General features: G+C 23.8%; 1 protein-coding gene across 1 annotated transcript; it reads left to right on the top strand.

Annotated features, from left to right (window-relative positions):
* The first annotated feature begins 1,891 nt into the window (after positions 1–1,891).
* On the top strand, positions 1,892–3,073 carry LOC107643493 (uncharacterized). The gene has a single exon (XM_016347162.3). It carries the CDS (start codon positions 1,961–1,963, stop codon positions 2,789–2,791), a length of 831 nt encoding a protein of 276 aa, XP_016202648.1. The 5' UTR covers positions 1,892–1,960; the 3' UTR covers positions 2,792–3,073.
* The last annotated feature ends 8,912 nt before the right edge of the window (positions 3,074–11,985 follow it).

Raw genomic sequence — 11,985 nt, 5'->3', positions numbered from 1 at the left:
CTATAATTAAATAGAATATTTTTATTTTAAAATTTTATCAATATTTCTTTTTAAATGTTTAAATCATGTTAATGAATTGAATAACATGAAAGATAGAGGGAGAAAGGAGTGGGAATTGATTGGCATGAGAGATTTATTGGTGGAAGAAGTCAACCAATGGAAGATCTAGTTATAGACAATGGAATAAAAACACAATCTAATCTTTTTTCTAAATTGTCCCAAAAGCAACATAGTGTAGGGTCCATGCTAGAACAACTGTCTAACGCAAATGCTAAGTTTATTATTTGAATAACATTATAGTTGATGACTTGCATTCACCTGAAAACATTTGTTGTATAAAATATAGGCTTTGCCTGCTCTAAGAAGATATGCCCAGATCTTATGGAAGACTCTTAATTAGTAGTATATAATATATGCTTACATCATCAACCACTTCTTTTATTCCTTCATTTAGGAAAAAAAATAATAATATTTCTTTTTTTATATATATCACATTCATAAAACATGGTCAAGAAAAACAGACTAATAATCTTCTTTTTAATGTGGTTGTGGGTGGTGGTGGGGATGGATAATTACAAAAGAAGCTTCATTTAGTGCTGATTAATCACATTTCTACAGTTAATTAGCTTTTTATTAATTACTTAAATTGGATTAACTGTATTTAATGGGACTAGATAGACTAGCCTAGATATATATATATAGCTAGGAATCCATATTAACAATAATAATATTTATTTGTGCCATTCTCTAAAATAATATATTAATTTATTATAAGCTTAGTTAGCGGACAATACATGAAGCCATTAAGTCATTGGCTGGTTACTAAAATAATCTTATTAGATATGCATTTTAGTACAGTAGTAGATATGTTATAAAGTTAGTGCACCCTTCCTTTCTTTGACTTTTGCAGCTACAGTTAGTTTAATAACTTTAATCATGTCTTAGGCATGGAATATATCTCTTTTTTAAATTAAGGATTTCTCCCCAAGTGGAACTATAATTATTATTAAGTGCTTATGAACCATCTAATTCTATACTAATTTAATCACACTGAATCCTCTCTGATTGAGAAGTTTGAGGTGTATCTAATACAATATGAAAGTATTTTTAATATTCAACTATGATATGTATATACTAAAATAAACTATTAAAATTAGCTATTAATATAAAATATATATTAAAATAAAAATATATATTAAAAATAAATTATATATATATATATATATTTATATATAAATATATTAATAACTAATTTTAATAACTGATTTTAATCAACGAATAATATTTTTGTTTTAATATATAACAAAGCATTGCATGAGAGACGGCTTTTAATTTTTCTTATCTGACTTTTTCTTTTTTTCATTTTTCTAAGTCTCCTATTTTATTCTATTGATCCGTTGGGTAGTCCCCTTATGCTGCCCATGTATTAAAAAACTAATTATTTTAATGGATATATCAACTTATCAGATTACTGATCGTCGAATAGATATTTTAATCTATTAATGAGAAATGAAGTTTTGAGTTTTAATTTACTTAAAAATAAAAATAAAAAATAAAAAAATATTACTCTTTAATAAGACTTATAAATTAAAATTAAATTAATCAAATTATTAATAATAAAAATAGACAAAAATTTTGTTTAAAAAAATAACTATGTTAAGTGTACATAAAAAATTTATTATCTGTAGTATACAATATATTTTAAAAATAAGTTAAACAATATTTATATTTATATACAAATATACGATAACTGATTGGATAATTGATTTTTTGTATATACATAGAATATTTTTATTAAAAAAATACTAAATTAAAGTTATTTTAATAGATGCAATGCATGATATAACCTAAGAGGTTTCTAACTTTCTATAAAAGGAACACATGCCAAACAACTAATCATAGTACATTTCTACTTCAAAATATCACCCCAAACCTAATAATTAAGAGAGAGGGAAAAAAAATGGAAAGGGATGTGTGTGATCTTTCTCCCACATGGGATTGTGAAAATGGCAATAATTCTGTGGAGAAGAGGCTAAGGCTATTTGGATTTGAGCTGAATCCACCTTCAAACAATATGAAAGATCCTAACACTACAGAAGGATCAGATGAAAGTGTGAATTCATCATCTAACTCAGTTTCTTCAGGAGGGGACAAAACCACAGCACAAGATCAAAGAACCACAACCAATAATAATAATGAGAAGAAGTTTGAGTGCCAATACTGTTTGAAGGAATTTGCAAATTCACAAGCACTTGGTGGGCACCAAAATGCTCACAAGAAAGAGAGGATGAAGAAGAAAAGGCTGCAGCTTCAAGCAAGGAAAGCCACCATAAACTACTATCTTCAACAACCCAATTTCCAAAACAACAATTATCATGGTTTTTCTTACCATAATCAGAATCATAATAACAATAACACACCTTGGTTCTATGATCCTTCTTCCTACAACTACTATTCTGACTTCACAGTTTGTGAAGAATCTCAAATTAGCTTCAACCCCAATGATCAAGATTCAAACTTTTTGGTTGAGAAAGCATCAAATAGTAATTGGTATTCATCTCTGCCATCATCATATCAAGCTGCTTCTTCTTCACAACAAGATTCTTGCATGTTCAATTTCTCTAATACTAGTATAGATAATAATAATAATAATAATAGGGCCTACAACATCTTCAAGCCTTGCAACTTTCTTGATTCTTCAAATCATCAAATACAAAGCCATAGTAGTAATAACAAAGCTTTGGATCTTCAATTAGGTCTCAATTTGGAGTCAAATACAAAAAGGGCCTAATTTATTAGTAGTATTATTATTATTGATTAGGGCATACAGGATATATATAATTTATTTATAGTTTCTATGTTTTTGGTTTCTTGATGAATTGTTCAAATGTATGAATCTCAAACATATATCTGGAAAAAGAACAAAATTCACAGTTCATTATAGTGATGATTTTTAGGAAAATATTATAATACAGCTCTTGTGGTAATATTTTCTTTTTAAGAATATAATTTAACCATTGGAAATTGTATATGATTTGCTGTACATATATAACATAGAAGCTTTATTTTATTTTATTTTATTTTCCTTTACTATCTCGTTTAATTATGCATATTATTATAAGATATATGAAGGAGCATGCACTTAATATCAGAACGCTTAGTTGCATGTAAAGGGTGTTAATTAAAATATTAAATGCAAATAATTAACCTTTTGGAAAGGCCTAGTTAGTTGCATGCTAATATATAATCTGAATGAAAATAAATTAAATTTCAAGCTATAACATGGTATATAATTTACAAGGAAAAAATATGGATTACCCATGTAATTTCATGATTGCTTCGATATATCGTGTGAGAAGATAATAAATTAAAGACAAGGGTTTATACATAAAATTATTTTATATTTTCTATTCATATTTATTATATATTATTAATTCAACAAAAATCTATTACGTCTCATTTTTTTATTATAATTAAAATAAAATTTTTTTTCTAAAATTAAGATTTCTCTCTTCTCTATCTCTTTTTTTATATTTCTTATTTTTTAATTTATTGATTTTATCTCTCTTATATATTATTATTAATGACTAATTATAAATTTGACAATTAAAATACGTAACATAATATTCTCTAATTATAATTAAAATTAAATTAAATTAAAATTAAAACTTTAATATTAAAATTGAAATTAAAATATAGTTATATTATATATTACTAATTTAACAACCAAAATATGTCACATGACACTCTCTCATTAAAATTGAGATAAATATTTTTCTTCAAAATTAATAAACTTCCCTCCTCCATCTTCTTATCTATCTCTCTCCCCTTTTCTATTTCTCTCTACCCTTTCTACTCTATATATAACTTATAATTTATATTTTATATTTTATATTACTAATTTGACAAATCAAAATATGTCACGAAATATTCTTTTATTACAATTAAAATTAAATCTTTTCCTCCAAAATTAATAAACTCCCTTCTACTTCTTTCTCTATTTACTTTTTTATTCTATAAAAAATAAAATTATTAAAATAATATAATTTAAATAAATTTATAAAATTATAAAAAATACATTAAATTTATAATTAAATATAATTAAAAATAATTCTATAATATTATTCACATAAAAAAAACATATCGTTATATGCATACTTTTTTGTTTTTTTTATTTAGTTTTAAATTGTTGCTGCTTATCTTTTTAATTTATATTTTTACTTTTCTTCCTACGAATATTTATTACTTTTTATTTGGAGAGAATCCTAATGTTATTATTAATAATTAGAATTAAGATTTAATTATTTCAAAAAAAAAATTTTGAATTAATTTTATAATTATCAATATAAATTCTTTTATATTAATTTTTAATTATATTTTTATATATGTAGAAAAAATATTATATTTAAGTAACAAATATTTTTCAAATACTATGATGGTTCCATTGTTTTATTATTTCGTCTGTTATTCAGTAATCCCAAAGTGTCTTTTTTTTAAATAGTTAGAATATATATATATATATATATATATATATATTCTTGCATAACATAAATATTGTTTAAATCTTTCCGATGTAAAAACTGAAAGCTAAATAGTTTGTGACATTGAAATAGGCTTTCGATAGATCATATAAAATGATAATTATGGGTTTTTTCATACTACTCTTTCGATACAGACACGAATGATTTTTGAAAAAAAAAATTAATATCAAACTCGAAGCGCCATGTTATTATTACTTAATATTTATTTAACAAAGACATGCATAATCTTCTTTTTTTTTTTTTTTAAAGGATTCATTAGCTCCAAGCGTGAGGGAATGCTAGACATTTGGTAATTTCTCCTCCTACGAAACGAAAAAATTCCATTGAAGGGGGAATGGATTAGGCATTCGAGGAGGGGGCACTTGCTCCCACTAAGTTTAAAATAATAATAATAATAATTCTATATAAATTAATATATTTGTTTTAATGTAATTTTTTTTGCCCCACAAAAATTTATAAAAATTTATTTTGAGATCCATGTTAAAAATAATTTTTTTATTAAATTTAACGTATAACAATATTTATTTTATTAAATTTGATTTAATATCAAAATTAAGAAGGAGTAAATAAATCAACTCAATAAAAAAAATTAATAAATAGTGATAATATAATTTTTTAAATCCAATCAACTTGTTAATTACCAAACTAAATCTCTATTTTTTAAATATAAGTAAAATTATCAGTATTTTCTTGTCTTAAAAAATTAGTTGAGATAAAAAATAGTATTTATTTATTAATTAATATTTTTTATTTTAAAATAATATAATATTTTTAATTTTATCTTTTAAATAATTTTACTTGTAATAACTATTTTAGACTAAAAAGTATCTTATGTCATAAAGATTATAAAAAATAAACTTTCTAATTTAATGTGAGGTAATTAATATTTGAAAATTATAATGAGTAGTAGAATAATTATGTAAAAGTATGAAAGTTAATTTTGATATATTAAAATATGTATATTTTTTTACATAATTATTTGATTATATTTATTCTTTTAGATAATTATTTACGTGATGAATTTAAAAGATATTTTTAAATTATAATACATAATTAAATAGATGTATAAATTTTTTAATCTAACAGTATATTAAAATTAAATTAAAAAATATATAAAAAATTAATTATTTCAAAAAGAAAGAGAAAAATAATTGTAAATTAAGTTTTTATTATTTGATATAAAAATATTTTTCATATATAGGTTTATTTTTTATGATATTTATACACAACTATAGTTTCAAATTATAAATGTTAATATATTAATAGGCGCTAACGTGCTAATTGATTCAGTCTTTTATTATTAAATGTATATAAAAATACATAAAAATAAAATTAGTTATGATGATAAATTATTTATAATTTAATTAAAATATTTTAAGTTTAAATTTTAGAAATAAAAACATATTTTTTATATAAATTATATATAATAAATAGTATTTTAAGAATGAAAGTATTCATTAACTCTTTTTAAATTTTATATCTCTATTATATTTTTAATATAATTAATCGACAAAATTTATTTTAAGATATATATTTTTGCCCCATTTTTAAATTTTTTTGGGTCTGTTACTGGAAGCAGCTAATCCTATACATACTGTCCGGACGTACAAATTACATAGTATCATAAATTGCTACAATTAATTATTTTTATTTCTCAACAGATTTAACACTTAACCAAATATAAAAATATACACATTAAATTTTTTCAAATTTATTTTAATATAAAATTAAACTCTTTCATATCAAAATAATAACTAAAAAATTTATCATTTAATTCTTTATCTACAGATAGAGATCCTATTTTTTTTAGTCAATAAAAATTTTTATTTTTACGATTTTTTTTATAAAAGTAGTTTAATTTTATAAATTTTTTATACTATAATCTATCAAAATAAAATTAACATAATTTTAAAAAATTTATGTTTTCGTAACGTCATTAGGAACAAAAACACTAATTATTTAGTAATAATTATATGAGTTGATATTTGAGGAGATGTAGACTTTTGATCAGTCATAATTCTCGAGTTAGACGAGAATGATAGTGAATTTTTGACAAATTAAGTTATTAGTCGTTTGACAGGTATAAAAATTAGAAAATAACATACTCCTTTTTGGACGTTCACCTTATATATTTGGATACGAGAGGAATTTGTACCAATAATAAAGTTAGGCGATCAAGTATTTTTAAATTAAGTCTAATTAAGTTATCTTAGTATACATATGTACTTTTTTAATATTTTATTTATTTGATTTTTTTCTCATTTTTTTATTATTATTATCATTGTGATCGTCATGGTCTTCTTCATGTTTTTCTTTTTATATATATATATATATATATATGTTTGAAAAATTAGAACACAAAAAATTTTGATATACATCATTGAAATTTTGATGTACGATATAAAAAAATTGATGTCTAATAAATTTTTTTTTAAAAGATTATATATTTAAATATTGACACTAAACTAACAAAATATACACAACATATAAATTTTAGTATACAATATATAAATCTAAGTAAATATCATAAGAATGTTAGTGTGCAACACATAAATTTTTAGAATATCACATATCCAAATATAAACTCATTCAACTAACAAAATACCTTTAGAATAAAATTTTATATATTATATATAAATATTTATGAGTTATATCTATAAATTTTTATACTATATCAATAAAATTATGTTATGTGCAAATTTTTATATTATATATAAAAACTTTTATATTATATTAATTAATTTTTGTATTCTTTAACAAAAATTCATGTATTATGAAAGTATAAAAAAAAGCAATGGCGTATACATATGCTTTTTCTTTATTAAACTTATAAATTTAATTATTAGACTTTATTACAAAAATACTTATATTTGTAACATTACCGTTTGTACCAAATTCTTGCCAAATTTAAAGGAATACAATTTGGATTGAATATCCTATAGCCTCATTATACTTCTAAAAGGAGTGTGGATACTTTACATCCAACTGTAAAATTTGGGCCATAATAATATATATTATTTTATAAGTAAAAGTAATTGTATTTTATTATTTAAAAGAATAAATATGATTAATTTGTATCTATTATATTACGCCCCAGCAAAATTTCACTCTCCCCATTAATTTAAGAGAGACATGTGATTAATAAATGTGATCATCATCACGTAGCTAGCTATGTGCTTTACACTGATGTATAGGTTTGGAATCTTATTGAAGATATACCTTGTTATGAGGTTAACGTCCTTATATGCTCAACTGATGATCATTGAACCAATACCTTTGCAACATCTATTAACTTGAATTTATGAAATTAAAATACTTATCCTCGTTCGTTTTACTGTTAATTTGACTTCATTATCTGATTGGCGCTTAGATAATCATTTCTTTTTTGTCATAGTGCTTATCCTCATCTATATAGTGCATTCTCTTTTTAGCCTATCTACGACTACGATATCTTCCCTTTTTTGTGATAATATTTTAATTTAATGCATTATCCTTTCTTCCATTCATTATACGTTGTACATTATCAGTTTTTAATTTATCCTTTTTTTGCATTATTAAATTGTAGTCTAATTTTGATATTCTAGCTAGGAGAAATAACGCTTTATTTTGAGACTTTATGGATCAAAACAAGGTTTGGTCAATCACTAAAAATTTGATGCACTAATAACTATTCAAATAATAAATAATAAAAACAAGAATCAATTAAAATGTCATAATATATATAATTAAATATATGTATACAATATTTTTAAGATAAACAAATTAAATTCATATAATTATCTTTTTTTTTTATCTCGTCTTATATTTAAATTTACTCTTTTTTTAATATATAATTGTTTATATTCTTTTATTTAATAACTTAAATTTTTAGAATAGTAAAATTGTTTTAAAAGTCTGATTGGTTGCATGCTGGATCAAATCAACATGATGCCATGTTTTGAGGTTCCATGTGCCACTCTAACAAGAAACCACTACATTTCTATATATACTTGTATCTAAGCTAAGCTTTTACCGTCGAATTTTATTATTTGATTATTTGCCTCAATGAAATTTTGGCAGCATTCATGTTTGTAACAGAACAAACCTAACATTAATTAGAGTATAACATTAATTTAATAAGCCTGCATTACGCTCTCCTAAACTCCTATCTATAAATTAATTTAATTATAAATTTACATATAAATATCACACTCATCGGTTTGTTTGATTATTCATTGTCAAATATTAAGTAGAAGACAAAATAGAGCTCTCCTTTCTTAATTAACCAGCCGCCGGGCACATGCTTTAAATGGCTTTATTATTTATTAATATTTATTAGTTTTATGAGTGCTGAAAGAGTACAATAATTTTAAAATTAAGATCTTGGAGATTGGGGGAGAAAACTATATAAAGTCAATAGCTTTTGTTCTTTCTAACAATATTAGAATATAGTGGGTAGTTGAAGATACATCAAAAACGAAAAGGTTACAGGGTGAAAAAACAATTTGTTGGCTGCCCTTGATTTTTTGTTCTCTCTATTTTTTTGTTTTTGTTTTTTTTTTTGGGATAACTGATGGAAAAACAAAGAAAATAAATAAATAAATAAATAATTTAACTAGATGGATTAAACGGAATACTCTTCATATATATATATATATATATATATATATATATATATATATATATATATATATATTGCATTTTAGTATGTTTTTCATAGTAGTGTTTATAATATTTTAAAAAAAATTATTAAAATTAAAAAAATTATTGTTTAACAAAATTTTAAAAAAAATATTATTAAAATATAAAAATATAACTTTAATAATTTTAATAATACTTACATAATCTCGTAATATATATATTTATTTATTTAATATTCAAAATAATACTGCTCAATATTAAGAGTATATAGTAAATCCCATGAAACTAATTGAATGAAAAACTTTAAAAAATATTGAAGCTACATGAATAGTCATATTTAATAAGTTTTCTCACATAATAGTTTTGTTTAGATACTTTAAGTTTGATTATATATATATATATATATATATATATATACTTTTTCTAGTTGTCTTCTATTTTTAAATTATTTTTTTTAGAGTAATAAGATCAAACTCTAAATTTTTTATTACATAGATGAAATTACTTATTCCAAAAATTTAATATAAATGTTAAACAATCAAATTCAATCAAGCTAAATTTATGTATGCACATATATTTTTTGTATTCTCCTTTCTCTTTCTCCGATCCTCCTCTTCTTCTTCCTACACCTTCATTATTATTATCATCATCTCCTCTTTCTCTTTTTTCTCCTCATTTTTTGTTTGATTTTTTATTTATACTTTTTTCTCCTCTTCCATTACCACCACCAGCACCACCACCACCTTTTTCTTCTTCTTCTTCTTTTATCCTCTTAGCAAGAACCTATGTCACGGTTAAAAAATTTTTCAATCAAAATTAAGGAAATTTTTTTTCATCTTTTCCTTCTTGTTTCACTTTCTCATAATTCTTCTTGTTTTACCCTCTTAATTAACAAGAGTATAAACAAGAAAAAAGAGAAGAAAAACTCAAATAAAAAAAAGAAATAAAAAATACTACAATAATCACCAAGAAGAAGAGGAGGAGAAGAAAAAAGACCATATAATAGCAGTAACAATAAAAGAGCGACGATGAGGAAAAAATGTGCGAAGAAGAAGAAAGAGTACGAAGAATAAAAAGTATATGATTCACGCGTACGTTATGCGAGTGATTTTTGTTAGATTTAGACCAACTTGGTTGGACGTGGTTGACAAAAATACTTAAATGTACAACAAAATAAAAAATTTAAACTATAGATAAAGACATATAAATAATTATATCTAACACATACCACTACAAGAATATACTGGAATAGTAACCGATTTTAGCGACCGAAAAAATTGGTTGCTAATAGCGACTGATATAAAATTTCTTGGACCAAATCAATATTGGTTGCTAAATCGGTCGCTAAATTACATTCAGCGGCTGATTTTAGCGACCAACAAATTCGGTCGCTAATAGCCACCGAATTAGCGACCGATAAGTTTTAAATACAACCAAAGTAAAATCGGTCACTAAAATCGGTCGCTATTTTTTTATTTAGTGACCGATTTAGCAACCAAAACGGAAATAATGTCTTTGGAACTGTTGGTCACAAAAGCAGTCACTACTTTTTATTTTAACGACCGATTTTGCAACTGATGGTGAAATAGGGTGAACAACTATTTGGTTGCTAATTCAGTCGCTAAATTACTGGTCGCTAAATTGGTTGCTAATTGTTAATTTAGCGACTAATTTTGGTGACCAACATAATCAGTCACTAATAGCCACCGAATTAGCGACTGATTAGTTTTATACAGCTAGAATATAAATGGTCGCTAAAATCAGTCGCTATTTTTTAATTTAGCGATCGAATTAGCAACCAAAACAAAGGAAGGAATGTCCTTGGGACTCTTGATCACAAAATTGGTTGATATTTTTTGATTTAGCGACCGATTTTGCAATCAATCTATAGGTAAATAGAATAACGTGGTTGGTTACTAATTCGATCGCTAATGTTGTGGTCACTAAATTGGTTTGAGAACTATGTAAGTTTCCTAGCATTTTTTGTTAAATATTTTCATTTTTGTAAGTAAGTTAGTTATTAACACTTTGGATCTTTTCTAGATTCATGATATCAGAAATTCAGTAATGAATCAAAGTCTACACCACCTGGCATGGGATCCTAGTAAAAAAATGCACAGTTATTTTTGGTATATAGTAAATGGTTTTAAGTTTCACACAGAAAATTGAAGTGTTGGTAAAAATACTTTCAATGTTGGAATTTGTATTAAGGGAGATGATAATTGCAATGAGGAGAGCTATTATTATGGAGTAATTAAAGAAATCATTGAGATTGAATACCCTGGATATGAATTGAATAGATTAGTATTGTTTAAGTGTAAATGGTTTGATTGTACTCTTAATTGTGGAGTCAAGATTAATAAACAACTTGGCATTGTGGAGATGTGTCATACTAGAGAATATTCAAGATACAATCCTTTCATATTTTCTTAAAATGCAATTCAAGTATATTATGTCTCATATCCTAAAAAGATAATAGAAAAGGCCAATTGGTGGGTTGTTATCAGAACCAAATCAAGACGCACAGTTGATGATTGATATACACTAGAACATGTATATCAAGATGAAACAACACCTAAAGAACCTATAGAAAATGATGAACCATTTGGAAGTTTTAGATCCGAGGATGATGCATACGAAGAAGTTCAAGTGAATGAGGTAAATGTAGTTCACATAGATAATGGGGAAGTTTGAGTTTGACAATGATTCTGAATATGACAGTGAAAATCAGATGGATACATTGCTTGATGATAATGAAGAAGATAACAATGATGAGAATCCAAACAATGTTGATTACAATGATTGTAATAGTGATGATTATTAG

The sequence above is a fragment of the Arachis ipaensis genome, chromosome B5 (genome assembly GCF_059453495.1).
Source record: "Arachis ipaensis isolate K30076 ecotype BB chromosome B5, ASM5945349v1, whole genome shotgun sequence".
Classification (NCBI taxonomy): domain Eukaryota; kingdom Viridiplantae; phylum Streptophyta; class Magnoliopsida; order Fabales; family Fabaceae; genus Arachis; species Arachis ipaensis.
Note: the sequence above shows the minus strand (reverse complement) of the source record. Positions and strands in the feature narration are given on the sequence as shown.

Bases quoted from the DNA above. Each gene is read 5' to 3' on its own strand.
- LOC107643493 (XM_016347162.3), top strand. From the start codon at position 1,961: ATGGAAAGGGATGTGTGTGATCTTTCTCCCACATGGGATTGTGAAAAT.